The sequence below is a fragment of the Schistocerca cancellata genome, chromosome 12 (genome assembly GCF_023864275.1).
Source record: "Schistocerca cancellata isolate TAMUIC-IGC-003103 chromosome 12, iqSchCanc2.1, whole genome shotgun sequence".
NCBI lineage: Eukaryota > Metazoa > Arthropoda > Insecta > Orthoptera > Acrididae > Schistocerca > Schistocerca cancellata.
Window position 1 is genome coordinate 147,459,119 of NC_064637.1, and position 22,446 is coordinate 147,481,564.

The 22,446-nt window shown below is 40.7% G+C and overlaps 1 protein-coding gene across 1 annotated transcript in view; it reads right to left on the reverse strand.

The window, feature by feature from the left end:
* LOC126109398 (transmembrane protein 161B) overlaps window positions 1–22,446 on the reverse strand; it is a 109,350-nt gene that overhangs the window by 28,110 nt on the left and 58,794 nt on the right. Inside the window, exons 5-8 of the mRNA XM_049914428.1 lie at window positions 21,445–21,524; window positions 16,645–16,863; window positions 9,356–9,472; window positions 5,453–5,593 (exon numbers count right to left, since the gene is read on the reverse strand). Of these exons, the coding sequence (XP_049770385.1) occupies window positions 5,453–5,593; window positions 9,356–9,472; window positions 16,645–16,863; window positions 21,445–21,524 (557 nt within the window). The remainder of the gene's footprint in view (window positions 1–5,452; window positions 5,594–9,355; window positions 9,473–16,644; window positions 16,864–21,444; window positions 21,525–22,446) is intronic.

The following is a 22,446-nucleotide window of genomic DNA, read 5'->3' on the forward strand; positions in this document are numbered from 1 at the left end:
GCCAAGATTTCAGCTCGTGGGCTGTACCCTGGCACAAGTGCCATAGTGCTCAGCTATGCAGCACGTTTCCCTCCCACCGCCATATTGTGTCTGAATGTGAGGAGCGGCGAGAGAGGAAAACTGTAAACGTGTCACATTTAAATAGCAGTGCAGTCACAATGCATACAACTCGGTTTTATATTTCACATTTCTCAACAACATAGATGACAAATAAAATAAATTTTCAGTGTTATTTATTTTTGGCACACTGAAGACAATTTTTATCTGGTACCAACTGCCTACATACAGACAGACACAGACAATTTCATAGATTTTCGCACTCAAGTTGTTACATAGTCATGACTTATTTAGTTTCATAATTGAAAAGAGGTCTTTCACACAAATGTGTCAACCAAAATATTGTAACAGTTTTGCCACATCATTATTGAGACGTGGAAACTCTACCCGAGGAAAGCAATGTAGATGTCCTGGGCCGTTTCAATGTAAAAGGATTTGTCATTAAAACAGGAATTCCCTTGCAGGTCAATCAATGACATCTAAACGTGCATAGGAGTGCTTTCCATTGATCTAGAAGTTCAAAAACAATGTACAATTGACAGTGTCTTCAACACATTTAAGAAACTATGTCTGTAGTTCTTTCAAGGCCAACATTAATTCCTTAAAGTCTCACATTTTCTTTAGCTACAATGAGCTTAGGAAACTGGACTGTGTCAAAAAGTCTTCCTTCTACAACATAATTTTCTTTTTAAATGCATCCTCATCATATCAGATAAGTTGTTCCTCACCTTGCAATGTCTTAATGTGGGCGTTGTACAGTCATGTCCACTTAAAATGCGGGGCACTACACAAAGAAAAGTGTGAGGTCATCCACAAGGGTACTAAAAGAAATCTGATAAATTTTGGGCATACAATAAATCGCACAAATCTAAGGGCTGTCAATTCGACTAAATACAGGGGAAAGGAGTATGCAGGTGAGTCAGCAAGTCACCTTCCGTGATGTCTACCTCCATCTCGAGGATAACTCCACCAGAACCTCTGTCCACATCATACCTACTGACCACCAACAATACCTCTGTTTCAACAGCCGTCACCCATTCGACCCCAAGAAATGGACTATCCACCTGTGGTCATCACACTTGGCCACCTGAGGTCATCACACTTGCTGCAACGAGCAGGCCCCTTTCTGAATATGCCTCACAGACCAAAATTATCCTCCCCCGGACCAAAAACAGATCTTCCGCAGTCTGTCTATCCTATCACCTACTGTCCCCCACATACCCACTATCTGGCCACAAAGGAGGGTCTCCCTCGTGACTCAGTAGTGCCCAGGACTGGGGCAACTGAATTGCTTTCTCTGGTACGGTTTCGACTACCTCCCATTGTGCCCTGAAATGAGGAATATCCTACCCACTATCTTCCGACCCCTAACACTGGTATTTCTTTGTCTACTGAAGCTAAAGCTACGCAATGTCTTTATCCATCCCTACTCCACCCTGCTTCCAACCTCTTGGCCCGTGGCTCATATCCCTAATACATATATACAGGGTGGAGAAAAATTGTGTCATGAAATTTTAACTCTGGATATCTGATGCCAGTAGCAACCAAAATTGCTGATACTGTATAGGTTGTCAATGCACCAGTTTTAAACTACGGAAATTTGGCGCCACGCCCTCCGGTTGGCCGTGGGAGTACCCTGTTGCTGTTCATCAGTTGACAGGCAGAGCTATGGTTGTCATTTCATACATACAAATGTCCCTTGCCCCGTCACTACCCCAGTGTGATACACACGTGTCGAATAGGTCTTGCTGTTTGTCTCCACCTCACATCAGAGGCATTCACATGCAAGCTTTGCTTTGGAGGACACACACGTCACCAACGATTTAGTCATGCAGTAAGCATGGCAGCACAGTATTCGTTTGAATAGCAACGAGATACGGTTTATGTTTATGGACTAGCCGACAGTAATGCGCATGAAGGTCGACGGTTGTATGAGGAACGGTACCCAGCAAGACTCCACCCACACCCGCAAACTTTTACAGCAATTCACCAGCAACTTGGCAAAATAGGCTCATTAGCGGAATATCACAGTGATGCTGGAAGACCTGGAACACGATGGGACGCTGCATTTGAAGAGACTGTTCTCGAGCACTTCGAGGAAGCACCTACGACAAGTACTCGAGTGGTTGGACACGACATGGGGGTCACTCGTCAGTTAGTCTGGGAGGTTTTGAGGGATGATGGCCAGCATCCATTTAGTTTCCACCCTGTCCAAGACCTAAATCCTGTTGCAGACTATGAACACAGGCTAGGGTTTTGCCAGTGGTTTCTGCAACATGTTGTACGAGATCACGACATCCCCGCCATTGTGTTGTTTACTGACAAGTGCACCTTTGCATCGGGTTGGCCTTTACAATACTTGAAACGGTCATTACTGGGCAAGTGTAAATCCTCACGTCACGTACGTCTATGGACACCAGGGACGATTTTCACTCAACATTTGGGCAGGTATTTTGGGTGAGCATCTGACTGGGCCGGTCCATATACCTCCTTGATTCACCAGGGCAAATTACCTTCACATTTTGCGAGAAACTCTACCCAGCCTACTGGAAGATGTTCCTCAGGACATAGAGCTATGCATGTGGTTGCAGCACGATGGGATGCCCTCACATAACAGTCTTGATGTGCACGGATATTTAAATGAACTCTTTGACCGCCAGGTAATTGACAGAGGTGCTCGTAGGACGTGGCTCCTGCAGTCACCAAACTTCACGCCACTAAACTTTTTCCTGTGGGGATTCTTCAAGGTTCTAGGTCACCCACCTAGAAATGAAGAGGAATTAAGGTACCACATTCAACATGCCGCAAATCACATCAGGGCAATACCAGGAATCCTTTAAAGAGTTCGGCAAAACACCGTTCGACGTTACCAAGCTTGTGTCACCAGTTTGAGCACCCACTTTAAGTAAACAATGTCCTAGCTACAAAAACGGTCCTTTTCAGAGCGGGCACAATTTGTAAAAGACTTCCTGCACACGAACTAACTGCTGTTGATGGGTCTGTTCCCAGTACGTCTTATAATGAAACTACAATGGATGTGTCAGGACTCTGGCGGATTCGCCCCCAGGCCCTCAGAGTGGAAGGGTGGTGCACTACCACCGAGCATGCGGGCCACCTTGGATACATTTTGCAGTCACGAGATATATGCAATACCTATCCTCCCGACTTCATTTCTGTTCCTGGCATCTCCTACTTCAAAAATGGCAGTGCCACCTGTGTAAGCAGCCGCAAGGTCTAACACTTCAGCTGAAACCACTGTGGTGCATGCTACATGGGCACGACCACTGACAAGCTGTTTGCCTGCACGGATGGCCACCACCAAATTTTTGTCGAGAGACAGCTGGACCGCCCGGTTTCTGAGCAGTGCAACCTGACTATGTGCTCAACTTCAACACAACTGCTTAAGAGCCTGTGCCATAGCTGGTTACTTCTCAAAGACACTGGCTTTTCTACGTTGAGCAGGTGGGAACTCTCCCTGCAACATATCCTTCGTTGCACACAACATAAAATGACTGCAACAGTTGATTCACTATGCAAGCCATCTGGACACTACCTTCCAGCACAAGTTCCTCTCAACTGCGCAGGTGGGCTTGTCTCCACAGCACATCGTGCACTCTTACAATCCGTCCGGCCTAAACTTCCACTTATCTGTTTCCCACTGCTTCACCTCATCTTCTCCCTTCTCTCTTCTGTCCATGCCACTCCTTCCCCATCTCCCACCAATCTTGCCCCTCACCTTCTGCCGCATGCTCTCTCTCTCTCTCTCTCTCTCTCTCTCTCTCTCTCTCTCTCTCTCTCTCTCTCTCTCTCTCCCCCCCTCTCCTCACCCCTTTCTCACCTGCATCTATTACATCTGGCCATCCTGAAAGGTCTCTATGTGAGCCTCTTCACGAGTTTGCATTAAAAAGAACTTCATTTCTATATCTCTAGCACCTTAATTCTCAGAGCGGTTAGGCAATTTGCTCTGATTTAAAAGGGACTGAGCAGCTGAGTTTGAGTTTGTTCATATCAGCCACAATTTATACATTTTCCATATTATATTTGTTTCTGTTTGCCTTTTGTGTAAGCTGGCACAATAAAAAGGCTGGTTCTTTGGTCACTTCTGCTGGAGGACAAACCCCATCTTTTTGGAGCACGAGCTCACCACTCTTCTGTAGCATGCGAGATGGGTAAGGTCGGCTGCTAATAAGAGTTCCTCCTCAATACTAAGTTAATATTGTGTTTTATCTAAGTTTTCAAATCTAGTCAAAGTTAGTGATTCCTCTAATCATTCAGAGATCACTATCGTGTGTGAGAAATTTTACTTTATAGTTTGCAAGTGTTAATTGCATTAGAATCCAGGGGCTGTGTAGGTTATTGTTCGGTTCAACCATTTATTCAAACATGTGGAGCCGTGTCAAGTACAGTTCATTTAGTTTATTGCTGCTTTCATGAGCGCGTCTATATTGTATATGATTTCTGTGATCTTACGACTGAATTTTCTGTAGTTTGTCTCACATGATAATTTTCTTCTTTGGTATTTGCTTGTTCTTGTTACCATGTGTTAACATTTAGATCTGAGAGCCTTAAGCTTGTAGATCTTGTTCCCTTATAGTGAATTCTGTGCAAACTCATTCCTTCATTCAAAATTCCATTCTTACATTGTACACAGTTTTGTTTGTGACCACTTGGTCGTGTTCTAATGAAAACGTCTTCCACCACGCAGTATCTGAATTAATTGTTATTCTTATTTACCCTTCCATTCTTTTAAAGCTATTCATTTAATAGTAATTTTGTTCTTTTATCCCATGTGTTAACCACTCTTCTTGCTGGGTACGTAAGTTGTGGTGAATGTTTTTAGTTCTTTCCCTTCCTGTTAGCCTCTCAAGTGCATGTAATTGTTTGCAATTAAACAATCTTTCGGTCATTCGCTCTTTCAGAGACCATTCCCTCCTCCAGATGTAAAACTTGCAGGGAACTCCAAAGTTAAGTTATATATACGTTTCATTAATATGCAACGTACATTGCGGGAACAGCAACCATCATATTACTTAGTATACATACTTATGTGTGGAATTAAATTTACCAAATCAAATAAATGTTGTTCTGTCAGAATTTTGTGTTTAACATCCCATTGCTAAAATTCCACTCTATGCTTCATCCAAGTGTGATCTACAGTACATCCAACTCCATTCCTTTTGCACGGCAGTTATATCGGTGCAATAGTTTACCATTCACGATTAATTGCAAAGATACTTCTCAGAATAGTTTACCCTTCATACACCTCTCAGTCAGGCAAACTATCTTTTACTTATTGTCAAAATCCTCAACATATTTTTTAGGTCTGACTACATTTATTTGTGTGCTCAACAGGCAAGGAAGGAGTCCCTTCGTGTGTACTCCTAATATAACTCACAAGGGGCCTGTCATGCCGGTGAAGACTCTACCCGTGAGATAGTCTCGGCTCACAGGCCGGATCCACAGCACCACCAGTAGCAGCGGCAGTGCGAAGCTCGTGTTCAGCAGCAGGCGCAGAACACGATTCTCTGCCGAATACCTGAAACAAAAGAAATCAACCTATATTAGGTCACCCAATTCAAACTGCACAGTTTTAGTATCAGTTACAACAGAGAGTATAAATACAGGAGACAGTAAAGATGGTTGAGCTTTCAGACAGCACCCTTCCTCAGAGCAGACTACCACGAAACATTCACTCTCTCTCTGTAATCCAACAAAGTGAGGCATAGACCTATGTCTTCTTACAAACAAACAACTCTCACAACATAAACAATTTAAGAGTTAATACAATCTATATAAACAGAAACCTTAATGTTCATTTATTCAAAACAGTAAATCTCTGAAATTTCTTCTTCAGCTTTTTTTTTTTATTTTATTTTTTTAAATTCTGACACACTGATGCATTCAAATACACACGAGTTTTTATATACCAACCTATGACATTTTAACACAGTGTTTTATTCAAATATGCACTTTTTATATACCTACTGGAATGCCATATATAATATATAAATATATACGTAATAATTTTAAGGGAAATCTATATAAAAATGTAAATGATTGTGTGTTCAAAGTCTTAAAACCTCGAAAGTTCTTTACTGATTGCTTTGAAATTATGGCAACGTTGCATTCAAATACATACTGTGTTTTATATACCTTTTCTTTAAAAAATATATATTACATACACAAATAAATATGTACTATATAAAGGGGAGACATTACAACCAAAACTCTCAAAGTTCTTGACCAATTTACTTCAAATTTTTACACAATACTCTAATAAATATTTGCACAATTATGGGCCATATATTTTTAATATAAATATATATGTAACATATAAAGGGGAACCACTATTAACAACAATCTGAAAGTACTCGATTGATTTACTTCAAATTTTTACATGTTACTGTAATATATTAAGGTAACAAAATACACGGGATACCTCCTAATATTGTGTCGGACTTCCCTTTCAACAGCATATTACAGCAGCTTGATATGGCATGGACTCAACACATTGTCTTTTTGAAGTTATCAGATACTGTGCCTCATTAGTTACGAAGAAAACCACACATACACACAAACTATCACTCACATTGTTTGTTTGTGTAACATCACAAAAAATACGTACATAAATACTGCACCTGACAACGAAAAATAAATTCCCGAAACACGTTTTAGCTCAGCATGAATAAAATATGTAACCGGTACTGTGGTTAAACTAAACACATCTGAGCAACGCAAAGTGAACGACAGTGTCAACTAGCGCTCCAAGTGGACATACACAGAAACACGCTAAATATGGTTCGACAAAGGTGTCACGATGATCACAACAATCACGAAACTGCATTGGGGCAGTAGAGACAGTTTGGAAATAGTAGCGATTCTTTACAATATCTTAATTCAAACGAACCTTACTCCCATCAGCCACCACACCAAGTAGAGCTCAGCAGCAGCGGGAGATACGGCACAAATTGTTCCAACTTTTACACATTTAACGGTTCAGATCCACTGAGTAGAGTGCCCTGGTGTCATGAAACTTAACCATGTAATATCTGTAAACACTACTGGACAGACAACATAATGCCAGCGTTATTTTTTCTCCACAAACATTTTTTCATAATGAGTAAATCACGGGAAAATTGTAAATATGTAGCAAAATCGGGTCAAAATTAACATTGTGGGCATAGGAAATTTGATGGGACAGATAAAAACTGTTGTAAATGGCGGTAAAACATTAGTTCCGGAAACGTTGAAGTGGGGATATACTGTATGTGCCTTCGCATAGCAGGTGCACGAGATCATGGCCTATGTGGAGTGCAGTGTGTCTTTTCTAATTTGCTAAATGTGAGTCAGTTGTGAACATTGAGTGACAATTTCATACCAAATATCAAATTTCAGCTCCGACAGGTGAAACAATCCGTGGGTGGTAAAACACATTCAGTGAGAACTGCCGTCTTATGCAGTGCTCAGTAAACAGGCCATTTGGGACTGTCAGCAGAGAAGCTGGAATGTGTGTGACGATCATTCTGTGGGTATGTGAGGTAATCGAGGATGTGTGTGACCAGCGGACAGCAGATATCACAGTCAACTGTCTGGTGCATTCTGTGTATGTGTCTGCATGTACAATTGCATCTGCTGCGGTTGGACATTATGACTACTCAGGACAATGAGTTTCATTCCAACTTTTACAGTGACTCACAGTGGCTGCTGAAGTAAGATGGTTTTTCACAGAAACCAACAATTCAAGTGTCTGGAAAGGTGAATCATCATAATGTGGGTATTTGGGTTACAGAACATCCACACAACATTCTGGAACACATTTGCAATTCACTTAAGTTTTTGGGCCGTGTCCTCTTCAAATGCTTAAGGGGCCATTTTTCTTTCGGAAGAAAACTAACTGGTTTCATGTACCTAAATATGCTGCAGAAATTACTTGCACCACAATTACAGCAAGACAGAATTACGTCATCTTTTTACTTCTTTTACTTGAACTTTAAATCCCTCACCAAATTTCTCCTTTGTTTCCTTTACTGCTTGTTCAATGTACAGACTGCATAGCAATGGAGATAGACTACAATATCTCGCAATTATTCTCAACCACTGCTTCTCTTTCCATGTCCTTTGACTCATATAACTACATTCTGTGAAGTATAACATGACATTTTTTTATGATGGCATGTATCATTTCCAAGCTTCTGACATGATAAAAGATGTTCATGATCTTTAGAAGTAAGCAAGTGTTAGGACATCCCACTGTGGGAGATACTATTATGATATGTTCAGATGGGAGAATGTCTTGAAGCTATCACTTCTACAATGTGAGACTGAGTGAGTGTTTTCACCTGCTGTGTAGTGCCACTTGCTCCTTGGTGTAATGCTTTGAAGGTATTTAGAAGACAAAGTGAAAAAGAGAAAAGGTTGCGGATACAATAGACATTGGGAGATACGACTTGAACTGCCTTACATAAACATACACTTTTCGTGTTGCTTTGCACAAGCTAAGTATGTTTCAGACACTCTGTCAACCCACTTATTATACGAGTTTGTATTACAAAAGACTTTTTTGTTGTAAAAGAAAGGGTAAATACAGAAGGTTAAAAGTTCAGTTGTTTGTGTCAGTCAGGTGGCTCAGAAGACAATTAATGCTCTCTTTCAGCACCTGTACACATACAAGGAGATTAAGAGCTGCGAAGACTGCTGGCGCCCAGTTACTTGGAACTGAATAGCAGGGCCATCTCAGCAAACATAAAAAAAGGCAACCAAACAAATTTTATTAAATAAATCTACTGATGTCAAACATAAGAGGGTTACAGACTACACACAGGAAATGCAACATTGGTAGTATACCAAAAACAACTTATGTCGCATTTCAGTTTCTGCATAAGTCATAAATAACTTTTCGCTCCTTGCATTTTATCCCTGCTACCTTCCAAATTTTGAAGTGTGTAGTCCACTCTTAATTTCAAAAGCCTTCTCTAAATATACACATGCTATAAATGTAGGTTTGCCTTTCTTCTGCTATCTTCTAGGATAAGTCAGAGTCGGTATTCATTTGTGTGTTCTACATTTCTCCGCTGCTCAAATATTGCATTACACCTCACTAATTCAACATTTATTGCACGAGATCAAATACACAGTACTCTAACATCATTCACAACATTCTGGAATGCCTAAAAAATAAGCTTAAAATTTGCAGTCCCTTCGTTCATATAAAAAAGTTCCTTTCAACCTTGTAAAAAAGATCCCAGCATCAAACTTCGAGTCGTGCCAGACACGGAATTTCCGGCATACTGCAGCATACCTGAGAGAGTCCCAGTGCATACGGGCCATGCGGAGCCCCGGGAAGGTGAAGAGCGCTCCCACCAGGCCGCACCACACGGCCAGCGACAGCTTCAGTATCAGCTGTGAAGCAGGCCCTCTGAAATAAGAAGCAAAAAACACTTCAGCTAGCACTAACAATCTTACAGCCTACTACTTGTCACGGTTTCAAAATTCTCACAGTAAATGCACCTATATTTACATCTATACGGATACTCTTCAAATCACTCTCCAGTGCCCAATAGAAGGTTCGTCGAACCACCTTCACAATAATTCTCTATTATTCCAATCTCGAACAGCATGCAAAAAATAAAAAATTAAAAAATGCCCATATCTTTCCGTGTGAGCTCCGATTTTATGATGATCGTTTCTCCCCTTGTAGGTCAGCGCCAACAAAATATTTTCGCATTCTGAAGAGAAAGCTGGCGACTTAAATTTTCTGAGAAGATTCCACTGCAACAAAAAACACCTCTGTTTTAATTATGTCCACTCCAAATCCTGCATCATGTTAGAGACACTCTCCCCCCTATTTTGTGATAATACAAAATGTGCTGCCCTTCTCTCAACTTTCTCGATGTACTCCGTTAACCCTAGCATCCCAAACTGCACAGCAGTAATCCAAAGCAGGACAGACAAGCGTAGTGTAGGCAGTCTCTTTAGTACATCTGTTACGTATTCTAAGTGTTCAGCCAATAAAACGAAGTCTTTGCTTTGCCTTCCCCACAACATTTTCTACGTGTTCTTTCCAGATAACTTTTTTGCACTTGTAATTCCTACAGATTTACTTGAATTTATGGCCTTTAGATTTGACTGTCCAAAAGAACATTGCAACAATCTATACAGACATTAAAATACAGACATCGTACAATTTGTACGCGAGCACTATGGGACGTAGGCCCTACAATCTAGTCGACGTAAGTTGATCCCTCACGGCTGGCAGTGCTGTGGCCAGTTTTCAACTATGAAGCACAGATGGCTGCAGGTGAAAACAGCAGCTGTCAATAGAGCTCTGGCAACACTGGGGTGTTTCTGTGGAGACATTTACAAAATTGTGTAACGTGACAAAGCTGCTGTGCCCAGCCTACTGCAATTGTCAGGAATCTTCTTACAATGACTCGACTATCTGACATGCGGAAGTTTGGGTCAGTCATGTTTGGATGACAGAGGCAGTTTAAGATGACCGCTCACATAGAGTGGAAATCTGGGCTCAAATCCTGGTTTGGCACAAATTTTTATATGTTACCAATAAATCATATAGCCACTGTACAATCCTATTCGCAATCTGCAGATGGTTATAATAGGTGATGAATAGAGCCCGGATTTTAATGACAAGTCGTATTTTTTTTCTGAACTATAGGGTGAATTTTAGAACAATTTATACACAAATCTAGGCATTTTAGTGCCGAAAAATGTATTTTGATTGTGCATATAAAGTCATATTTCAACAAATTTTAGTAATAGGTCATACTGCGGCTAACTTTTAATATAATAGGTCATACTTCCGTCAACTTTTCCAAAAATGCATATACCACTTTTCTCGTATCTTACGGGACACACGAATGAGAAGATGAATATGTTGCTCATGAGACAATATTTAACATGCTATTATGAAAGATAAACAGATAAATTAGTACACAGCTTTATTTTTCAGGACTGTAGCAGAAAATCGGTGTACCACAACAGTCGTTTTGCGAACATAAAACACTGTTACGCAAAGTCGGCAATACGCTCTCAGAGCCAATGAATGCAGCTTCTGCCGTAATAATCATCACAGTTGCACAGGTGTTCCCAGTAACCAGTTTGAATACAGCCTTTGCCTTGTTCAACATGCCTAAAACAAAGTGCTCCGACAGCATGAAGTTGCGAGGATATGTTCGAGAATTTGGAGAGAAGTTCTTTAGTACTGATGGGAAAATATTATTTTGTAAACTGTGTGAAGTTAAAGTTAGTGCAGAAAAGCACTTTAATGTGCAACAACACTGTAATACCACTAAACACAGCAGCTGTTTGAAACGAAGTGCTAAAATAACAGCAGGCAAACGCTGTTATTTGAACAGACAGGTCAATCGTCAATCGTGCAATCATTCTGCATGGATTTGTGTGAGATGATGGTATCCTCCAACATCCCATTGGAAAAGCTGAAGAATCTACACTTCAGACGGTTCTTGGAGAAGTACACAACACATCCAGTTCCAGATGAATCTACACTGAGAAAGAACTATTTATCCGTATGCTACAATGATGTGCTCAACAAAATATGAATTACTATTGCTGAGCAAAAGAGCTGGCTGTCGATAGATGAAACTACAGATATTAGTGGGTGATATATTGCAAATGTTGTTGTTAGTGTTCTAAAAGTTGATGGCCCTGGAGATATGTTCCTACTAACGTTTGAAGCTCTCGATAGAGTAAACAATTCGACGATTGCTATTTTGTTTGACAACTCTCTGAAGCTACTGTGGCTGGATGGTGTGAAAAAGAGACAATGTTTTGCTGTTTGTAACAGATGGTGCTTCATATATGGCTAAAGCAGCCAAAGAGCTTCAGATTCTCTACCCCAGTATGGTGTACATCACTTGCCTTGCACATGCATTGCACAGAGTTGCCGAAGAGGTGCGATCAGATTATCCTGACATGCACAAATTAATTTCCTGTGGAAAGAAAATCTATGTGAAGGCTCCAAGTGCAGAAATTCAAGGAACAAGCACCTTCAACACCCCTCCCACATAAACCTGTTCTTACATGATGGGGTTCTTGGCTTAATGCTGCTGAGTATTACTGCATCAACTACACTCAAATAAAGACAATCTTCTGTGAGCTTGATAGCGATGAGTCAAGTGCTATCAAAATTGTGAAAGAAGTTTTTACAGATACATTGTCTCGAAACTTGGCATACATCAATGCCAATTTTTCAGTGATATCAAAAGCCATCAAACAACTGGAAGCTGTCGGCACTCACCTATGCGAGGCCCTGAGTATTGTGCAACATGTGCAGAGTGAGTTGGGTCGAGCTTGTGGTCATGTGGCTGACAAAGTGAAAACCAAATTGCAAAGTGTTCTCCAACGGAATCCTGGATATTCTACACTGTGCAAAATTAGTAACATTCTTTCAGGGAATGCCGCAACATTTGATGATACTGAAACAAAGCTGAACTCCAGTGACCTGGCTGCCTTCAAATACGCTCCAGTGACGTATTGTAGCTGGCCAATGTGGCCGACCGGTTCTAGGCGCTTCAGTCTGGAACCGCGCGACCGCTACGGTCTCAGGTTCGAATCCTGCCTTTGGCACGGATGTGTGTGATATCCTTAGGTTAGTTAGGTTTAAGTAGTTCTAAGTTCTAGGGGACTGATGACCTCAGATGTTAAGTCCCATAGTGCTCTGAACCATTTGACGTCTTGTAAAGTGGAGAGAAGCTTTACCAGGTACAAAACTATCCTCAGCGACAACCGTAGATCTTTGACAATGGAAAACCTGAAAATTCATCTTGTGATCCAGTGCAACTTTGCAGATACTGAAATACGATATTAAATAATGTGAAATGCTTTAAATACTATGTAAAAATAAAAACATTGTTTTACTGTTTCGATAGATGATCTTTTCACTGTACTTTGTGTTTAGAAAATAAAACATTCAGACATTCAAAAAATAGGTGCAATTTACTACAAACCCTACAGAAAGAAAGAACTATACTTGCAATATTTTGAGAAGTGAATTTTGTATTACTTTATGGTGAATAAAAAATTAAATAAACAAACAAGAATGCTTTAAATAAACTTCTATTAAGTCATATTTTATTTTTTAAGGTCATATTTATGTAAGTTTTAGGTCATAAATGCTTGCATATTTCACTGTTTTTTAGGTAATTAAAATCCGGGCCTTAGAGATGAAACACGGGTATACAGGTATGATGTCAAAAGCAAGGCAGAATCGTCCCAACGGAAACTGCATGCAGAGCTAAGACCAAAAAATTTCTACAAGTTCAATCATATGTGAAGATTCTTCTCACTGTTTTCTTCGATTACAATGGGATAGTGGATTGTGAGTTCCTGACTTATGGTCGTACAGTCAATAAGGACCACTACTTGGAAGTTATGACTGTATGCTTGAAGCAGTCTGAGGAAAACGGCCAGAATTGTGGCAAAACACTAGTGGAAATTGTATCATGACAATGTTCCTGGTCAAATCTGAATGCTCATTTGTAATTTTTTGGCAATAAACAAAACAGTTACATTGCCTCAGCCACTGTATTCACCAGACTTCGGCCCCTGTGACTTTTTTTTCTATTCCCGAGACTCAGGAGAACCATGAAAGGATATCATTTTGCCACCGCCGACGAGATAAAAACAGGATCGCTAAAGGAGCTGAACACCAAAAGTGAGTTCCACAAGGGCTACCATGACTGGAAAAAGTTCTGGCACAAGTTACTATATCTGAGAGGGGTTAATTTGAAAGGGACAAATTTGTTGACAATGAATAAATAAAGATTCTTTAAAAAAATTGCCATTACTTTTTCATCACATCTCATACGTGTCACAAGGCCCAGCACAGCTCAAGCAAGTGCAGCTCTGGAAGTATTTAAATACCTAGCCATTTTACACTAAAGTCACCTCTTTTAGTATCACTGCTCTACACTAAGAGGCTGCGATATTCGGGCAACATCTGGAAAGCCTTTTGTTGAGCACAGTTTGACTCTGCACTAGGGCAATCCACCCTGAAACCGTGTGACCAGTGGCCGCAGCTGCCACCACACTGGGCAAGCAACTGCCACAGGAAGCAGCTCGCTGCCCACTGATGCGAGGCCACGGGTCACTGCCACTACGTCACCTGCCTGCTGCCTACTGGACAGTGCAGGGTGCGCAGGCTGTGTCACGACACGAGTGGCTGTAGCTAGCCGTGACTGCCCAGACCTGAAGTCACAGCCGGCAGACGCAGTCAGCATTACGAGCCACTGCCAGGTCAACACTGTCCTCTGTCAGCATTGCGTGGTGACGACACACAGGACACCACCGGATGCCTCGGGCACGTTACTATTTCCCGTACTGAATGCTATATTGCAGCAATTTAAAATATCTGGCTGTTTGATTGGATCTATACATTCAGGTGCGCCCCAGAAGAGTGTTGGGACCCCTGCTGTTAATGTTGTGTATTAATTACATTGCACACAATATTAATAGTAAAATCAGTTTTTTTTTACACAGATGATGCAGTTACCTATAATGAAGTACTATCCGAGAGAAGCTGCATAAATATTCTCCCAGATCTTGATAAGATTTCAATGTGGTGCAGAGATTGGCAACTTGCTGTAAATATCCAGAAATGTAAAATTCTGCACTTCGCAAAATGTAAAAATGTAATATCCTACAGCTATAATATGAATGAATGAGTTACTGTTGGAAGCGACCAACTCATACAAATACCTCGGTGTAAAACTTTGTGGGGATATGAAATGGAATGATCACACAGGTTCACTTGTGAGTAAAGCAGGTGACAGACTTCAGTTTATTGGTAGGATACTGGGAATGTGCAATCAATCTACAAAAGAGATTGCTTACAAATCACTCGTGCGACTGGTTCTAAAATATTGCTCAAGTGCGTGGGACCTGTACTTGATGGGAGTAAAAGGGATATTTAACAGATACAGAGAGGGACAACACAAATGGTCACAGGTTTGTTTAATCTGTGGGAGAGTGTTACAGAGACTGAAGGAACTGAACTGGCACTTTTGAAGACAGTTGTAAACTATTCTGAGAAAAACTATTACCAAAATTTCAAGAACCAGCTTTAAATAATTAGGGATATACTACAACCCCCCACATATCGCTCACATAGGGATCTTGAGGATAAGGTTAGAATATAATTACACTGCGCGCGCGCCACACACACACACACACACACACACACACACACACACACATTCAAACAATCATTACTCCCACACTCCATAAGTGAATGGAACAGGAAGAACCCTCGTAACTGGTACAGCTAGATGTACCCTATGCCGGGCACCTCACTGTGGTTTGCAGAGTACAGATGCAGGTGTCCCCCTGCACTCCAAATCCATCTTGTATAACATTAGTAACAAATCCACCGGTTACATTCAAACCTTAGAAACCTGCCCAAGTTGACTGTTGGTGAGGTGACTGTGAAGTGAAAATGCAAACGAACAACTACAGCTAAACCAAGATGGGACAAATCTCATGTACTGACGGACAGGGATTGTCAAGCTCTGTAGGGGGCAGTCATAAAAAATTGCAAGAAATCAGCAGAAGTCGTTAAAAAGAATAGTGTAAAACGACTGAGCAGCTTCTCATAAGTCACATGTTTCTGTAGTCAGATCTAAGGAATGCTTCAATCAGTGTAAAGAGCGACACAACTGAACAATGAATGACTGGAGATAAGCGATTTGGAGTGGTGACCTGTGCTATATCCTGTGGCAACATGATGGAAGAACGTTATCTTCCACAACATGGACCACCAAAGTGAAGGACAGAGACGCTAGTGCTACAGTATTGGGGTGTTTTTTGTGGTTTGGGGGTAGTCTCCTTACTGATTTTAAGTGAACGTTAAATGCAGAAGGATACGAACACAGTATACTGCACTGTGAATTGCGTACAGTAGAGGAACATTTCTAGGAATGTGTGATGGCCGTTCTTTTGGATGGCTTGAAGAAACGGCAGCTGCAATACATTATATACAAATTGAAGGGGAGTGGAGAGGAAAGGAAAGGAAAAAGAGGGAGTCACTGTCAGCTGCATCAGGAAATTATGCGGATCCAGCAGTATCGAGTGAAATTTTGTACTGTACCGGGATTGGAACCCGGGATCTCTTGCTTACTAGGCAGGTGCATCAACCACTGTACCATCCAGGACATGGCGTTATCGCAATTGCACGGACTATATCGGCACGCCTCACAGGCGATTCACACTCCTCGATCAATTTTCTCGACATTGGTGACAAATCGAGACCTCCAGCAGAGTCTAAAGAAGAATTCAATATGTAAGCTAAATTTCATATGCCGCAACATATTATGTGATATGCACCAAACAAAATCACAGTGACCTCTATTTTTCATTATAAGCTTTATCAGATTTTGCACTGTGTCTTACTTCCAAGCAAATATCACAATAACTATGACCATTAATGAAATGATGGGCACACCATTATGACCTGACATATAAAACTGGTACCAGAAGTTCTATCTGCCACACTCTATATGGTGATTTGTAGAGTACAGAAACAGGTGTAGAGCAGAAAATCTGAGGCTCACTCACCTGGACTTGAGGCCGTGCTGGTCCTGCAGGAACTGCGATGCACTGTGGTTGAAGCTGGCGTACGCTCGGTCCAGCCCCGTCTCGAGCGTGCGCTCGTCCGCAATCAGCACCGCCATCGCCACCAGGAGGTAGATCAGCGCCGTCACCAAAACCGTCGACCTCTCCCCGACCGACTCCTCGCCGCGGAAGTAGTGTGCGGTCAGTGACAGGAGCAACTTTCTGGATACGGAGTCAAGTACTCACCAGATATGTGCTGCCTATGAGCCTCAACTCTCTTCACCTCACACACCCTACTGCTATTTGCACTCTGGTTTGCTTACAGACAGTTAAGCGAAAAAAAAAAGAGAGACCAAATTCTGCATTGAGAGTTCCGTACAAACTCAATTATGTATACAGATAGTTTATCTGTCCCAGGAATCGAGAATCTCTATAATTTTTGCCTCTTTTCGATATCGGTACTGCGAGGACGTAGGTCCTAGAAACTCCAAGACTGCATCAAAATCTCTACTGTAGTTGCTCAGACTAGTCCAGACATACAACATGAAGTGAGCAGGGGATTTCAGTTTATATATACGTTGTATGTCTGGACTAGTCTGAGCAACTACTGTAGAGATTTTGATGCGGTCTTGTATATAGTACATCTAATCTAACCCAATCATAAAATATGATTTGTAGTCATGTTTCAGTAGGTAAACAAAAAATATTTTATTAAATTCATATTTTATGATTGGGTTAGATTAGATGTACTTTTTATTCCCAATGATCCACAGTGAGGAGATCCTCTGGCATGTGGAACATGTCAGAAAACAAGAATACACACTGAATATTTACAAAACAAGAACTGATATGCTAACATACCTCCACAGATCCCAAATGAAATTGCCCAGTCAAAAAAACTTAAGCATATTTACATTTAAAAGGGTATAAAACTTATCATCAAACATTAAATGTTCAATACACTTAGTTTTATATGATAATTCTTAAGCTACTGTAGCCATGCATCATCAAATAAAAAACTGAATAAAATAAAACATTTTACAGCACTTATTTACAATGATTGCATTACTGCACATTATGTGATATTAATAACAACATACATGCATCAATTAGTTCTGGTAAGAAATTCATCAATGGAATTGAAGGAGTTGGCCACCAATAAATCTTTTAGCCTCTTTTCAAACTGAACTTTATTATTACTTAATTTTTTTTATTGCTGTATGGTATTACACACAATAATTTGTTTCTATTATGTGTTTGACAGATGATGAACGCAATGTAAGGGCTAATGGTAAAACGGTATTTTTTGTGATATAATTACTATTTAACAATTTACACAATTTTTCCCCTGTACTTGTACTGTAAAACCTTGCTTCTCACATATTTCACAATTCAAGAAGTATCCAGCAGAATTTCTTGAGTGGGTTTCCAAGTATCAAAATATGTGACACAAATGGTCTAGATATCTTTTGACTGCAATGACAAGGAACCTCAGTTTTTTTTACACCACCAAGGAACCACAGACCTTAGAACATCACAAATTTGAACTTAACATTATTATGAGAGGAAGTTGCCACGCACCATATAGTGGAGATGCTCAGTCGCAGATAGGCGCAACAAAAAGACTCACACAATTATAGCTTTCTACCATCAAGGCCTACTTCAACAATAGACACACACACACACACACACACACACACACACACACACGATTGCAGTCTCAGGCAACTGAAAGTACACTGTGAGCAGCAGCACCAGTGCATGATGGGAGTGGCAAATGGGTGGGGGTAAGGAGGAGGCTGGGGTGGGGAGGGGGGAGTGATAGTATGGTGAGGGTGGCGGACAGTGAAGTGCTGCAGGTTAGACAGGCGGCAGGGAAGAGGTGGGGAGGGGGAGGGGGGCCAAGTGGCGGAAAAGGAGAAAAATGATGAGACGGAGTGTGGTTGTGGAATGACAGTTGTGTAGTGCTGGAATGGGAACAGGGACAGGGCTAGATGCACGACGACAGTGACTAACAAAGGTTATTCCAGCACTACACAGCCTTCATTCTGCCACCACACCCAGTCTTTTTATTTCTCTTCTTTCCTGCCACTTCCACCCACCCGCTCCCCACCTCTCCCTGCACTTCACTGTCTGCCACCCCCACCATAATATCCCTCCCCCTCCCTGCCATAGCCTCCTCCTTACCCCCACCCAGTCACCACTCCTATCATGCACTGGTGCTGCTGCTTGCACTGTAGTTTCAGTTGACTGAGACTGCAGTCTCATGCACGTATGCGCGCGCGTGTGTGTGTGTGTGTGTGTGTGTGTGTGTGTGTGTGTGTGTGTGTCAGTGAGTGAGCACGCGCGCACTTGGGTTCGTGCATGGCTTTGTTGGACAAAATCTCATTTTCTGACAGAGATGCCACACTATAGGAGGAGATTTAGGCATTTTTGCCTGACTGTCTATAAGGCCATTGATGATAAAGCGGTTACTACAATTAGTAACACCGGAGCACAAGTGATTCAGCAAGGCCCGTGGGTGTTTTGCGGGTGTGTTCTGAATTTTGCACTTACACAGGAAGATACACCTCAACATGGTAATCGTTCGGTCACTGCTGCAATTGTGCAGTATCCTGGTGATACAGTGACAGCCGTTGCAGGTCTGGAGAGTTTTAATAGTAGAGATGTGACTGCTTATCACATATTCCAAGTGAATGAGGTGTTCAACCAGGACATGGGTCAGTCGTATTTCACGTCTATGGTGCCATTTGTTGTTAGAACCAGGAATCATCGCAAAATAAAGGAGTCAGAGTCCATTGCTATATGGTTTAAGGAACATGGAGTTAGTGGAAAAAAAATTAAAAGTTTCTGCTGACATTACCTTCTATTATCGAAACTGAAAAAAGTACCTTTTCTTTCCTTATCTCCTGTGGGTCTCTGTTATATTGTGAGAAGCAACTATCCTTTTCATAATATTGTTACATTCCATCCTGAATTTTCCATTGTTGCACAGACAACATTCTTTGCAATTCCTTGTAATTAGGACATATAACCAATTTGTAGCTTCACCAATATCTTTTGGCTTACATTTTTCTGTTATACTGTTTTTGAAAACTTCTTTCTCTTGTGAACCGTTACTGAAAATTAGCATATCATCCACATACACAGCTTCTATTAAAATGTCTGAATCTTTATTTCTGTAACAGACACAATGGTCAGCTGTTGATTTCTTGAAGCTTAGATTCAACAGTGCTCTGCCTAATTTCAAGTTCCAGTATTGATCACCTTGCATTAATCCATATAATGCCTTTCTTAGTCTTTTAATATCTGTGTATTTCACTGTCTTTGTAACAGGGTCTACTTCTGGAACTTAAACATAAAAAACCGTGATAACATCTAGATGATCAATGTCAAGATCATGTTTAGCAGCCACACCAAATAAATATCTTAACGACTTATAACTGGCGCATATCTTCAATCATAATCCAGGACTTGCTTGTGAGCACAAGCTTTTATTGCTAGCCATGCTTTGTAGCATACAATGTGGCCTTTCAAATCTTTCTTTGTTTCAAACATCCACTTCACATTTATTGGTTTCGTATGTGAAGGTGAAACAGCAGACTATCCAGTGTGGTTCTCTTTGTGCAATTGTAGCTCTTCTTGTATCACTTCCAGCCATTTTTTAGCATGGTCTGGCATCATTGCTTCTTCCAGGCTCGGTGTTGGATGACTGTTTACACTGATAAGTTACAAAGTCATGCAGCCTCTTTGACTTCAGAATTCTGGGTGACTTCCACTCTGACTCAACTTGCAGCAGTTGCTCATGATTATTATTTGCATTATCTGGGCTCGGTGCATCATTGCTGTTAGTTTTTGTTGAAATACTACTTGATGTGATAGTCTCCGGTTAGAGTACAAATTCTTCACGTTCAGTCATTATTTCATTTTGCTTCTAGAGGGAAAAACAATCAACTTCTCTATACTGTTTAGAAATACCTTCGACAATAATGAAGTCCCTTGTTTTTATGATTTTGTGTCATCTTAGAACTCAGGTGCGAGTAGGACTCACACACTGAGGGTTCCATACAAACTTAGTGATGTACACACGCACTTTATCCATTTTGGGAATCTAAAATCTCATCATTTTGCCCCATTATCAACATTAATACTGGCAAGATATTGGTCCCAGGGATTCCATAAATTTCGAGTATGTTTTAATTTCAATAATATAAATGTGACAAAGTACTGCAGGAAGCAGGCAACCATTATTATGCTAACCAGCAATTCTCCACTCTGGCTGACTGGGTCGGAATGGTGAAAGTCAAACATCAGACAAGGAATGACTTTATTGCTCATAACGCATGCTTTGGAATTTACCAGTGATCAGATATCCAGGAGTGATTACTGCACACAGATACACCATTTCAAGTTTTATGTGAAACAAACATTCACAGATTAGTCTGTCAAGGGACTGCATGTCTGAGACGCAAGTTTCAACTTTATCTGCGTACCCATTCCTGAGAAAAAAGAGTCTTAACAGATAGACAGATGGACAACAAAGTGATCTTATAAGTGTTCTGTTTTTACAGACTGCAGTACAGAACCCTAAAAAGACATAAGTACTGGTGTGCTCGAAATACCAAAATAAATGAACACCAAAAATAGAAGAAATAAAATAAAACAAACAAAAAACTGAAACTGTTCAGTATCGGAAAAACCTCACAGTTTAAATTATTATTTAAGCTCCCTCCCTCCCTCTCTCTCTCTCTCTCTCTCTCTCTCTCTCTCTCTCTTTCTCGGTGTGACTTTTGAAGAGGATACAATGAGAATCCAACAGCTAGCGTGCACCACACCATGCTCAGGTTGAATTCATCCTTCAGGGGGAAGTAGTAACTGTACACCTGTAGACAAAGAAAGCAATATACTGATTAAAACATAGATTTACATCACCTGAACTTCATGTGATAGTCATAAATAACCGAATACTTCGTAGAAGTTAAAGCGGAGCAAAGTTGTATAGGTGGTGGTACAGTAAAACATATCTGACAAATTAAATTACAGCTTCTGCAAATGTTGCTTGACTAAGAAGCTTAATATTAACCCTACATGCTGCAACTATTGAACGGGTCATCATCATCAAAAAAGATATGTAACTATATCCAAAAAGACATTAATAATTTCCATTTTATTAATAGTGATCATATGCATAACAATGCCTGGCACCGACGGTCACTAAGTAAACCCAATTGCTTACAGAGAAAAATCAGAAAGGCTTAAAGCCAACAGCTTGGACTTTGTGACATTATCATAACTCCCAGAAAAAGCAGCCATAAGAATTGACTTCTCAGAAAAGATTACCAGAAAAAAAAAAAAAAAAATAAAAAAATAAAATAAAATAAAATAAATATATTAAACAAAAAATACCATATTCTTGGCCAGTGAGCAATTTTCACCAAAATTCCTTTGACTGAAGAGTCAAAAAGTTTGAGTAACTGAGGTTATACACAAAAACGGATCAAAAACCTTTAATGTACCATGGAATTTCACAAAGCAGACCAGTACAGACTGGCAAAAAATGCGTACAGTGACATATACAGGGTGGTCCAGCTGAAGTTTCGGATGAGATTCTCTTGAAAACTAAACATCGGGTAAAAATAGTACGAGACAAGTTCGAAAGCTCAAAGGGGGACATCAAATGATACTACACGTGACCTCCAGCCCTCGACCTCCCTTGGGTGGGACGGGGGGGCAACTTTTAAATCTTAAATGGAAACATCCATTTTTTATTGCAGATTCGGATTCTCCATAAAAAAGTAATCAAGT